This window comes from Mesocricetus auratus, unplaced genomic scaffold, assembly GCF_017639785.1.
Source record: "Mesocricetus auratus isolate SY011 unplaced genomic scaffold, BCM_Maur_2.0 Super-Scaffold_100054, whole genome shotgun sequence".
Lineage (NCBI taxonomy): Eukaryota > Metazoa > Chordata > Mammalia > Rodentia > Cricetidae > Mesocricetus > Mesocricetus auratus.
This window is the reverse complement of record NW_024429231.1, coordinates 3,178,586-3,191,696: the sequence shown is the minus strand read 5'-3', so window position 1 is coordinate 3,191,696 and position 13,111 is coordinate 3,178,586. Positions and strand designations below refer to the sequence as shown.

General features: G+C 54.0%; 1 protein-coding gene across 1 annotated transcript in view; it reads right to left on the bottom strand.

The window, feature by feature from the left end:
* Nucleotides 1–13,111, bottom strand: part of Otog (otogelin) — a 67,747-nt gene that overhangs the window by 39,548 nt on the left and 15,088 nt on the right. Inside the window, exons 16-24 of the mRNA XM_040736065.1 lie at nt 11,205–11,337; nt 10,141–10,318; nt 8,537–8,661; nt 7,252–7,464; nt 5,811–6,003; nt 4,308–4,382; nt 4,100–4,143; nt 2,716–2,869; nt 700–807 (exon numbers count right to left, since the gene is read on the bottom strand). Of these exons, the coding sequence (XP_040591999.1) occupies nt 700–807; nt 2,716–2,869; nt 4,100–4,143; nt 4,308–4,382; nt 5,811–6,003; nt 7,252–7,464; nt 8,537–8,661; nt 10,141–10,318; nt 11,205–11,337 (1,223 nt within the window). The remainder of the gene's footprint in view (nt 1–699; nt 808–2,715; nt 2,870–4,099; nt 4,144–4,307; nt 4,383–5,810; nt 6,004–7,251; nt 7,465–8,536; nt 8,662–10,140; nt 10,319–11,204; nt 11,338–13,111) is intronic.

Here is a 13,111-nt window from a genome sequence, read left to right as displayed (position 1 = left end):
CATACATAAAACAGGAGCTGGGAGGCAGCTGCCGCTGGCTGGATGACTCTCTGAGAGTCCCCGCCAGGCTCCTGACCCCGGTCTGTCTGTACTGAAACCAATCCAGTCCAGGCACACACTTCCGTATATGTGTGCTAATATTACTGAATGAACAGTGTGGAAATGCGCCCAAATACACACTCATTTTGGATATGAGTATTTCTGTATTCATAGGCAAAACACACAAATCACATATTCACACACATATCCATTCAAGTGAGTGCAAATATACATACATATATATATGTTTATGCACAGTCACTCACTTTACTACATCTATGTACTAAATCGACATGTATGCATGTAAACACATATGAACACACCAATGTACATACGTAAATTTCTAACTGCCATATTAATGAGTTTATTTAGCCTTTTTAATGTAGGTCCATGTATGTTCATGCATGCTTTTATTCACACCCACACATATATATGTTCATTTCAATATGCAAACACATTTTTATGATTACAAACATGCAAGTGTGTATACTCACAGATAGGTCTGAGCACTCATTAGTCACAGATATTCTATTCTAAGTGCTATTTCACACAATACACTTGTGTGTACAGCAGTCACCGTGAGTGTGAACATGATGAGGAGAAAATCACATCCTTTCCAGCAAAAAAAAAAATGAAGCCAGCTGGGGGCGGGGGACTTACCAGGTGTGGCAGGAAGATACTACCTGGTCCCCAGGGAAATACTCCTTCCCCTTCCAGACACATGGACACTCCTCTGGCGGGAAGCATGCATCCCCGTGTCTGAGCAGGCTGGGGGGGGACACAAGCGAGCCATCAGAAGAGCATTCCTAGATCTGTTGCGACATAGAAAGGCCCAGTCCACCGTGGGCAGCACCATCCCTACGCAGGTAGGCTGGCGCAAAGAACGCTAGCTCTCTGTGAGCCAGAGAGAAAGGCAGTGAGCAGCAATCCTCCAGGACTTCTGCTCCAGTCCCCACTGGAGCCCCTGACTCCTCTCAGGGATGGGCTGTGGCCTGGAAGAACAGTCCAAACAAACTCTTTCCTCTCCAAGATCCTCTTGGTTTATCCTGGCAACAGGAAGCCAACTAGGACAGACGTGGACGCCCCACCCCTTGTACTGCCCCAGGGTCCTTGGGGCAATGGCCAGCACTGTAGATTCTTAGATGGGCTTGGAGAGACATGGTGACTAGGGAGCATAGAAGTAACTTTGGAGCGCCGGGCTGTGGTGGCGCACGCCTTTAATCCCAGCACTCGGGAGGCAGAGGCGACAGCCTCCAAAACAATACAGAGAAACCCTGTCTCGTAAAAACCAAAAAAAAAAAAAAAAAAAAGAAGTAACTGTGGAGGAGAGGAGCTGGTGGTGGTGTGACTGGAGCATCTTTGAGAGCCTTATCCCGTCAAGAGAACTTTTCAGGACGGTAGAATCGCTCCCTGTCATAATCACCTTTGGTGAGCCCCCTGGGAGTCCAGGTGGATTCCCCACCGTGTCCTATATACCCACAAATAGTCCTGAGCAGATCCCAGCCCAGAGCCAGGATCCAGTCCAGGCTTCTTTCCCAGTATCTGTCTGTGGTCACATTTTGGACAGTGAGGACCCTTGGCTCTTGACTGAAGAGACCTAGCCATCCCTAACCTCAGACTGAGAGACAGGCAAACAGACAGTATTCCGAGAGTCCTTCAGTGACACGCTTTGAGGTCTGAGGCCTGGGTAGCTGTAGGTGAGGCAAGGGTTCTCTGCGGGCAAGTACAGACAGGGGAAGGAGTTGGCATGTGCCCCACACTGTGGACCGCGCCAGCCACTCCGTGTGAGGAGCAGAGCTTGCAATAGAGACGTGGTCTGAGTCTGCTCCCCGTGGCCCTGGCCTGTGTTCCCTTCTGCAGGATAGGAGTAAGCGCCTTCCTGCTCTGAGGCTGACAGAGGTAACAGGTGCTTACACAGTAAAGCTCCAATGTGCTGTCTCCTGCCCCGGAAGCTCTAACCCTCATTTCAATCCCTTTGGTCGTCAGGCCAGAGCCAGGGCTCCCAAGTGACCACTAATCCCTACACAGACTGGAGGGCACAACCCCGTGCTGCCAAGTCACGGGATGGCGTGGCTCCCGGGGCCCTCTCGGATGCAGACCTGAGGCACTCAGCACGGGTCCCTGTGTACAGAGCACACCCATGAGCCCAGCCCCGGTAGCTCCCACACAGCCTCCACACAGCATCTGGGGGCCCAGGAAGGAGGCTGCTCTTGGTGGATGCGGCATTCCTTTGGGGTTATTCTAGGGGCTCCTCTCTCTACCTAGGGGCTATGATTGATCAGGGAGAGAGGCTGAGAGCTGACATGGGTCTTCTTGTGCCTGGCCTTTGATCACTGGGTCCCTTGGGCATCTGGGGCACATCAGACACCTGTCTTGGTGCTTCCAATATGATGCCTTGTTTAATCCACCTATAACGGTGACAAGTATCTCAGATGAAACACTGAGCATCCGAGGGGCAGGTGCTTTCCTCATCAAGGTCACATGGCTACCGGAAGCAGAACCTGACAAGCCCCATTCCCAGCTGAGTTCCTGTTCCTTCCCAGGCTCCCCACAGCCATCACAGCCACACTGCCTCCTCCATCCCAGGCTGTCTGAGGTCTTCCCTGACCCCCACCTGGAAGTCCCTTGATCTGTCACCCTTTAGGTAGGAGAGTTTGTAAGAATGTAGATCCATACCCCTGGGGACAGGCACAGCCGGACAGGCAGGGACCACGTGCTGGCACGCTCAGGTTCAACAGCTGATGCTCACACGTCCTCTCCCCACTGAGCTCAGGGTCCAGGTGCAGGTCACTGCAGTTCAGGAAGATCTGGCCTGCTGGACAGGCAACGGCTAGAAGGAAGGGGGGGTAGGTGCTGCAGACCCTCGGCCTGGACTGGATGGCGCTGTGTGGGTGACTGGAAAAGGCAACAGCTTCCCGCGTCACAGGGCACGTCACAGGGACAAGGTAGCTAGGTGCTGTCTCAGTACAGGACAGCCACCCTCAGCAGCACCCGTTGTCAAAGGGAACCTCTGGACTGGCGGCTGCACCGTGCACTCTCTGAACACTCACACACTTCCTAGTGTGGGTGTCTCTCACATGACATTATCAAAGCTATTCTGCTATCTAAAGGCTGCGGAACTGAGAGGAAGGACCCCAGGAAGGCCAGGAGAGGGACCCAGAGATGGGCAGTCAAGCAGTCTAGAAGGCTGGCCAGAGAATTTAGAACAGGGAGAATCAATTCCCAACTGCAGGTTTCTCTGATCTAGCTCCCGCCCCCCAGTCTCCTTCTTCAGCAAAGTCTGCCACGCACGGTCACACTTTGTGCAAGTTTTAGGGAACCCAATAAAAAGCAGGAAGTTCTGTAGGGCAGAGAGAGGAAGAGCCGGATCCTAAAGAGGTAGAAATCCGAGCCAGAAGAAACCAAAGTAAAGAAGCTTCTGGGAAGGGACAGGAAATGAGGGTAGGAGCGGGGGTTCATGATCCTCTGTGAAGGAGATGAAGGTTCAGAGAGGTGAGGTGTGTCACCCAGGGCTGCACAGCTGGCGAGCACAGGTCGGGCTGTGAACACAGCACATGCAACCTCACGGACGGCTCTTACCCACTGGCCACACGCTTACTGTTGCCAGTCCCTGTCCTGTCCTCAGGGGCCCCCTGCTGGGAACGCTCCAACCCTCATGCTCTGCCCACCTCCAGGCGCCCCACGGCTGCCCTCCCCACCCGGCTCTGTGCTGCGGAGGGGCTGGAAAATCCAGACAGTCTCTTCCTCTCTGCGACCCCGTGTCCACCACTGGGCTAGGCAGAACTAGTCTCAGAAGATACTTGGCAGCTCGGACCACCCAAGACAGGTAGTGGCCCAGACCCTGATGTGCTCTCCAGCAGTTTGAGGCAGGGGTGGGTCTCAGGGTTCCAATCTTTAAGCTGGGACCTTTGCCAGGAGCACGGGAACACCACACAAGGCAGGGCAAGCTAGAGTAGCCCCCCACCCTGACCAGCACCCCAGTTCTTCAGCCTTCCCCACAGCCACCTCCCACCAGCTGGGGTACCCTCTACCCCAGAGCCCCCCCTTTCAGCCTGCTTACCTGGGGCTCGGCTGTCACAGCTCATGACTCCGTCTCTGCAGTGGCTGCAGAGTTGGAGGAGTTATATCAGCCCGACCAGTCATCCAGGGCCCGCCCACTGTTGCCCTGTGGGCCTCACGCAGACATCCCTACTCACTACCCCTGCTCCCCACCATCACCCCACACAGAGTGGCAGGGTGGGTGCTGCCCTGACACGCAGGGAGCTCACCAGTGGCCCAGGGAAGGGATGTCGCTGTCCCCAGGGGGATAGTCCACTCCTTGGAAGTGGCAAGAACACTGGTTCCTACAGAAAGTGGGAGGAAACGGAACAGGCTTGGGAGCAGGGATGAAGACAGCCAGGGCAGGAGCACACCGTCAGGCAGCTGCAAGCTGAAGACGTGGAGAGGGGTGACAGCAGTTCCTAGGACGTGACACACGTCCGGAGGACCGGGAAGTCCATCCGGCACTGAGGTCAAAGGCAGAACCCAGTGCCAGGTTGGAGGCCATATTTTGAGTTTATGAAAGCACTGTCCCTCCCAAGACAACCTAACTCAGAGCCAGGATCAGAGAGGCGACCTGCTCAGAGCCCTACCTCCCAGCCCCAGTCCCTTGTCCTGGGGTGGCATCAGAGCCCTGCTGGCCCAGCATCTGCCCTGACTGGGTGACTCCCGCTTGGCTGGAGACTCAGGCTAGGCCCTCCCAGGCACTGTCTCCGAGACTCTTCGCTGGGACCTGGGCTGCAGGGGTGCTACTGTCTCTCTTTGATCCTTGGAAGCCCACTGAAGTCACTGGCTGTATGTCCTTATTACACGACTCCCAGAGCTGATTCCAGCTCTGCCATCCCTAGAGCAGCACCCAGTCTTAGGGGACGGGTGGGAGGGAGGGACCCTGCAATCCCCTCAGCAGTCTTCAGCTGCTCCTCGTTCTTCCTGGGTGGTTCATGGAGGCTTCCACTGAGGGTGTTAGTGGGCACTCAGGTGAAACCTCAGGGCGGGGTCTGCAGTGTGATAAGCCTGAGTGATCCCCCCTCCCCAGTGCCAGCTAAGGGTGTGCGGCTCCTTCCCCTCATTACTGGAAAACTCTCACACGATTAATAGACTATATGACAGACTGAGAAACTGAGGCAGAGACCCCAGGAGCCTTGCTAGTCATCCTGGGATCCTGCAGACCACATCTACCACCCTTCCCACTCTGCCTACTGAGCCAGCTTCCTCTAGCCCAAACACAGGCCTCCCCTCACCTGAGGCTCCCTCCCTGCCTCCCCTCACCTGGGGGAGGATAGCCCGGATACCACTTCCACTAAGGGTCTCCCCACCTCTGCCTCACCTGTGCATGACAGCCCAGACTCCTGGCCTCACCCCGTCTGGTGTTCCTGCTCTCCTTACCACCCAAGCCCTCTAAGTGCCTGTTTTGGGGGTATCTGTCTTGCTAACTCAGACTGCGGACACGGGGAGCTAGACTCTACTCCTTTGCTATTGTATTCTCACTGTTAGCATATCCAGAACATGCTAAGGTGTACACAGATGTTTGTGGAAGAAGAGGGCTGGGGACAGCTAGGTGTCATGGTTTAATCTGCGCTGCAGGAAACAAAGGCCCGAGGATAGGTTCAGAGATGAGAGCGACTCACCCTTCCACAAGGCCCAGGAGAGCGTGAGGGGAAACAGGGTGCAGCTGTCCAGAGCAGACCCCGGCCCCACGCCCCCCACACCCAGATGCCAGGCTGGCCACTCACCTGGGCACACAGAGGTCAGCCTGGGTGTCCAGGTACGTGTCTGGTGGGCAGGTGCAACCCTCCACACACTCATCCCTGCTGAAGTTGCCACCACCATTAGCTCCACAGACATCGGGGCTGGCCAGGTCCTGGCATGTTTGCGCACACAGGCCCACACACGGGCTGTACTCCTTGGTGGCCTCGCAGGACAGTGCTGTCGGGAGAAAGGCTGAGCTTGGTCTCTCTTCTTCCCACCACCATGTGGGGTGGATTTAGCCTCTTGACCAGAAAGACTGAGAATCAGAGAGGGTAAGACATTTGCCCCACCCTGGTCACATGGCAGCTCAAGGTCAAGGATGCCTCTCATTGTACTGGAATGTCAAAACAGCGTCTATTACATTCAGACTGAAAGCCAGGCACTGGTCTTAGATAACGACTAGTGGCCCAGCATCCAGCCAGTCACACACACACACACACACACACACACACACACACACACACATCTCACACACACATACACACACACTCACTCACACACACACTCACACGCACACACACACGTTCCTCACTGGTGTGTGAACATGCACAGGCTTGCACCCTTCACTATGAAGATCATGTACTCTCTCCAGCAGCTTCTTTAGATTTTTGTCCCAAGCCTCCGGCCTGCCATCTCCTATGAGGCCACCCCCCACCCCCCAGGAGCCTCACCCAGCACCAAGGCCAGCAAACCCTCTGAAACTGCCAGGGTCAGCTGTTTTCCAGCCCAGGCTGCTCATCAAAGCCACTTAACATGAGTTTCTCAACTCCACAGACATCTGGAACCCACAACCAGAGTGATGATTTCACTGATACTGGGTGTGAGCAAGGTGCGAGCATTTTTTTAAAAAAATTCCCCATGTATCTTTGTGCCGCTGGAGATGGGAACCACTGGCTCTGCCCAAACACCTCCGGAGAAACTGATTCAGAGAGAGATGGAGCTTTGAGCTCTACACGGTGCCTGCCAGGCTGGAGTGGAACTCAGAGGCCCTGGCTCCCAGCACAATTCTGTTTTCTCTACATCCTTGTGAAAGCTCACAGGGAGCCAGGTTCTGTGGGGCTCAGGGCAGCAAGGATCCAGAGAGCAGTGGAGGGTCACACAGTAATGCGACCTCAAGCCAGCCTCAGGGACAGTGCTCTCTAGGGAGCCCATTCTTCTACAGTGAGACGCCCATGGGGACGGCAGGAGAGGAAGTGGACAGCAGGCTAACTCAGGCCTGGCCAGACTGACAGGGGCTGGAGAAGCAATCCTGAGCGGCACACTCCAAGTGTCAAGCCTGAGGGCCATGCTGGCAGGAAGAGAAGCGGGCTATGAGTGGAAGTCAGGCTGGAAGAGGCAGGACCTTGCATCAGACCATCTAGGGGGTAAGGGACACCTGAGTCTCAAAGCCAGACTCCCATGGGTGTCCAGGGGTGGGGCACTCACCACAGGCTGGCAGATGGGCACGGAAGTCAACCAGGAGCCCATGGCGCCGGCACAGGTGGGCGTAGTGGGCCAGTGCGGCACACAGGCAGGGCTGCCCACAGCGGCAGGCATCCCTGCGGCACTGCTCGAAGTAGGGAATCGGGCTCAGATATGCAGAACAGGGTGCAAAGAGCTCCCCCGTGAGCACGCTGCAGGACTGCAGGGCATAGGAGGCTGCATGTGAAGATATGGTCAGTTAGCAGGGGTCTGTCTGTCTGTCTGCCTACTGCCCCAAGACTCAGCCTCCCTCCCCTCAGGGTCTGCAGGGGTGTGTGTGTGTGTGTGTGTGTGTGTACATATGTTCATTAGCGTGTGTGCACACATGTATTGCGTGCATGCGTGCCTCTATGACTATGCTAGTACATATATGTGCATGTGCATTCACACAGCATGTGTATACGTGTGTGTGGTGTGCATGTGCATGCATATGTTCATTAGCGTGTGTGCATACATGTATTGTGTGCATGCGTGCTTCTATGACTATGCTAGTACATATGTGTGCACTGCACATGCATGCACACAGCAGGAATATGGGCAGATACTCCATTCTACCCCATGTCAGGCAGGATCTATCTGCTAAAGGAAACACAGAAGTGAACATTACTGACCAAATTCCAGACCCTCAGGTAGCCGAACTGGTTAGAAGAGACAGTAAACAATTTACTAGCTGGTTAGAAAAGCCTGAACCTAAGGGATGCGGAACTAGGGGAAGGCTAGGCAGCATTAGAGCAGGCAGGGCAATTGCTACTTTAACTCAAGTGGCTGGGGGGCCTCGATGGAAGGTAATGTTCCAGCAAAAGTCGGAAAGAATGGCTGAAGTGCCTGAGGTAAGAGTGTGGCAGGGGAGGGGGAAGCCCTGGAGGAGAGCAGGCCTGGCACGTCAGGAGAACAGCATGGAAGCCTGGAAGCCTGCTGGAGCAGGGTGCAGGGCTGTGGGGAGGAGGGCAGCAGGAGGAGACAAAACAGAAGCAGGAGGCGCACGCATGGAGGGCTCTGGTGCAACACTTCTGAGGACAGGGCGGGGCCTTTGTTCTGAGATGGAACTGAGTGCTGAGGTGAACACAGGTGGTAGAGCAGACAGCTCCCCATCTGCCTGGCCTTCCCCTCCCTGTGGCTTCTCCTCTGTCATTCCTATGAATTTGACCGGCACCCTCATCAAGTTGCCATCTCGCCTCTCTCAAGACACTCCACTTCTACGCCACGCCCCAAGCCTCCCCACTCTCCCCCCCGCTGCCCCGCTCCTCACCAGCTTGCAGATGCACGTCACAGGGGTCCAGCAGGGAGCCGGGGACCAGTGGGGAGCAGGCAGACAGGGTTTTCCAAGAGTTGCCAAACAGTTGTGGGGTGCTCTCGGGCACACCCACTGGGGACCTGCGGCCACGGCAAAGCTACAGTTGCATGCTTGTCCATGCAGACACAGGGATGCGCTGAATGTCCACTCACACGAGCACACACTTGCTTACACCTAAACACACGGTCACAGGGCAGACACTTGCATACGCCCTAAGCCACTCTCAGGAGCACACATGGTCCTGTGTAGACCACTTGCACACATCAACACACAGAAATATGCATGCATGTGCACGCACACAAGTGCATGCCAGACACGCTGATTGCCCAAGCACTCTACATAGCCACGGTCAAACACATGTGATTAAGGCATGCACATAGATAATCACATGTAACGAGACCTAGAAGGATCACAACGGGCTTGGAACTGTAGACTTTCAGCACCTCCCCCCAGCTCCTCACGCAAAAAAGAGCAACGGGACTCAAGGGTTTATGACTTTCGCCATCTGCCCTCCTAGGGTGTAGGTAGGAAACGGGGTCACGGATGGGGGATGGGCAAGAAGGCTGAGACACGCATGCTTCCACAGCACAGCCGGTGTTGACATTGTGAGTGTTAGAGCTGCAGAACCAGGAGCACGTGTGAGGGCCAGGTTCTGCCTAACAGCCACCATGCCTGCACTGCCCCTCCAGCTTGTGAGTTTTCTAACCACACACCTCGAGGGCGTGGAGCAGTCCACAAACACTAAGATTCTTAAAGAGCAGCACCCAGTGTCTGCCTCCACCACTCTGGCCAGCTGCCCCAACACCAGCCCTGCTGGGCAAGACAGGAAGCTTCACTTGTACATTGCAAAGCTGAACTACTTCTGGCTGCGAACGCCTCCTATGTTCCTTTCTGTGTCAGTCACCGCATGCATCAGATCCTCCAGCTCCAAGATCCTGTTTCCCTCCCAAAGACCTCACTGCTATCTCCTCCCAAACTCCTAAACTGTGACCACACCCAGGGAAGTCTCTCTCTCTCTCTCAGCTGTCAGCTCATGGGAAGTGGCCTTCTTCTCATCACTGGGAGCCTTTCATAGTACAAATTCAAAAGCATTGAGGCACCAAGTAAGAAAAGGGCACACTGGCCTGCTGGGTCAGAAGGTGGGGAGGTCGGTTTCTTGGGCTAGTCTTCACCCAAAGGTGTTCACGGGGGATGAAACACATAAAAGTGTGGGACTTATCAAAGCCGGCCTGAAGTCTCCAGCATTTCTCAGGACACAGCCCATCGACCTCAGAGGCTACCGTGATGGGGGTGAGTACTTGTGGAAATGAGGCTGAGCCCCAAGCATCTTATATGAGATTCTTAAGGAGTAGTACCCAGGAGTCAGCATTTAAGCCAGCTCCCAAAGTGATCTTTCTACACAGAGAAGACTGGACCATCATTTTAAAGAATTATACTTCAATTCAAATGTGGAAGAATAAATAAGTAATGGCGTGTGTGTCGGGCAGTGTCTCTGGACGTCTGACCCTAAGGGGCCCACGGGTCTCCCGCTCCTTCCTGTTCTGGGCAGGGGCACATACAGGAAGTCGTCCTGCGTGTTGCCATTGAAGGTTCCACAGAGACCCACAGTGTCCTCCACCCATCGCTGGTCCACTTGCAGGTAGAGCCGCAACCCTTCCCGGTCATAGAGGACCTGCACACCCACGCTGGTCCTCACCCTCAGGAACACGGAGGACAGCCTCCGAATCTCAAAAGCATCTGGCAACAGAATGGAAACAGGATGTCAGTAGTCTGTTAGTACAGCCCAGTCCTCTCCATCGCCGTCTGGTTGACTCCCACATCTGCACACAGCCCTGGCTTCATCCTGCAGAAAACCCTTACCCTGGGATTAGTTTGCCAAACCCTGGGACAACCTACTCAGAAATGTCACTTAGTGGGTCCAATAGCATCCTGCTCTACCTGGGGACTGCAGCTTCTCGATCTAACACCAGAAGAACTCTGTAATGACCTATTTTTGCATAGTGGTCTTTGGGAAGCCCACAATACAATCACGAGGTATTAGAGCCAAGGGCAACCCAACCTTTGTTTTTTGACCCAGGGTAGCACTAACCTAGGCCACTTTTGACTTACCATACATACAAGGATGACTTTGAATTCCTGATCTCTCTGCCTCTAATTCCCACTGCATTCATCTAAGCTTCACAGCTGTCACAGCCCGCATTCCTGTGATCTTTTCGCCCTCGGCACAGCCCTGCTCCTCCCGAAGCCCGAGAGCTGCTCTTCTCTCCCTTCCCAACCCTTTCTGATGCTGGCTCTTTCTTCTTAGTCACTTTGCCTCTCTTGTTAAACATGTTTCCTATGGGCGCCCGTAACTCAGGATAAATGCTGAGTCTAGAGATGGGAATCAGCCCCACGCATGGGCTAATGTCCTAAGCAACATCACCCTGCTAGACAACCACTGTCATGTTGGAGTGGGGGCAAAGGCACATTTTTGAGGAGTCCACTTTCCTGAACCCAGTGTCCCTTAGCCTGATCCTGTGAGTGGCTGTCCATATAGCAGTTCCCTTGGGTGGAGGGGCTGTGAAAAGGGGCCTCAACTACCAGCTCCAGCTCGTTCTCTTGCGCATCTTGAGGAGGGCCATACCATCTGAGTAGGGCGGGGTGATCTTGTACTGGTCAAACAGAAGGACATCTCCCGCCTGCGTCAGGGTCACCTGTCTCCGGGGGTCCTGGTGCAAAATCACTGACACTGACTGGACACAGGCTCCATCCTGGTTCTAGAGAAAGAGAAGGGTCAATGAACAATATCAGCTGGTTCTGTCTGTGCTGATGCCCCAAACAGAAGCCTCCACGACAGAGGCCCAGGCCAACCTGAGGAGCAGGCTCCCGAGAGTGAGAAGGGCATCAAGGATTGCCCAACAAAAGGCTCTCATCTAGGAGATCACCAGGCCCAGAACGGACAAGGTTGGCTGCAGAACTGGATAATAAACGTGCTGATTGGCTGCAGAACTGGATAACGAGCACAATGAATGACATAGCTGACTCTCAGTTGTCCACACAGAACAGCTCCCAGAAGGCTCAGTCGAGTCTTGGAAACCTTGGCTCCCTCACATGGCTGCAACCCAGAGCTTTAAATTTCGACCTTTTACCAAATCTTAAGTGTCGTATCCTGCACCCCACTGAAAGGCATGCAGGAAACCAAGTCTGCTCAGGAAGCTGGCACAGGAGGGTAACAAGTTCAAGCCCTACCAGAGATACAGAGTGCGTCCAAGGCCAGCCTATGTCACTGTGCAAGACCCTGTCTCAAAATGAAAACCTTTAAAGGGCCGGGGCTCACTGGCACAGCCCTTGCGTAGCATGTGTAAATAAAGTCTGAGGTTCCATTCAGCCACCACAGAGAGCAGGGGTGGAACAGTAAATGAGCCTTGGACCTCGTGTTCTCCACCTTTAAATGGGTGGTAAATAGCATGCCTGTTCATACGTCATTCATCCAGAGATTTCCATATGCAGGCTGCACTACACAAACAAGAGCTGAACAAGGAGGGAACATCTTCCTGCTCAAGGATTTTACAAGTTACGTGGGACACAGACATTAAGTAACTAGGTCCGAAGTTGGCTGGCTGTAATGGGAACCGTGGCCGCTGTAAGCAGGGTTACCGTATTAGCATATTAGCAAAACACACAAAGGAACAGAGAGGGACTGCAGAGGCAGGGAAGGCTGTCCCAGGGCATATGACAATGGTGAAGAATAATCCTGGCAACCACACCTTAATTCTGCCGTGTTTCTCTGCTGGTAACAGCTAACGTCAGTCCCGGTCCCCGCACTCAGCCCTCACAGAACTCTGCCTGTACCCCTTCTAAGAACTACTGCAAGGAGCAGCACCATTTTGCAGACCGGAAGACTGAGGCACAAAAAGCAAACATTTGAGTTATGGTTGCATGAAGCCGCCTCTATCATTTCCTGCCCCCATTCCTCCAGGAATTCTGCCAGACTCTCCCGGCTCCTCTGTGGAAGGAGGAGGGTCTCGGCAACCTGGAGCACCAGAGATGGAAATTGCCATTAAGAGCATCGTTTCTTCTTGGCCCTCTGAGTTGACAGCCTTGCATGTGTCTGCATAACCAATGGACACGTGTCCATCTGTCAGCATTTCTACACCTCACAGCTGTGCAGATCTATAGAAGTATATCTAAAATACTAAGTGACCTAAGCTTGCATCCACACTAATGTTCCAGCTCTAACCCATCAGGGCATGGGTCATTCTAGCCTGCCCCCTTTCCTCACCCGTTTCCTTTGTTAATTTACGTTAGCATGGTGCATTTGTTACAGATAACCAACCCATATTGATGTGTTACCCACAGGGCCAGAAATGAGGGAGTGCACAGATGGCCATTCACACATGCGTGTGATGTGAGTGCATGGAAGGGGGCACAGGGGTCCAGTGAAAAATCCACCAAACTGTCTGAGTGACAGAACAAGGAATCTGCGGATCGCCACCTCAAATATAAAATGCACACGCACAAACCTCACCAAGAGACCATCGGAGAAACCCA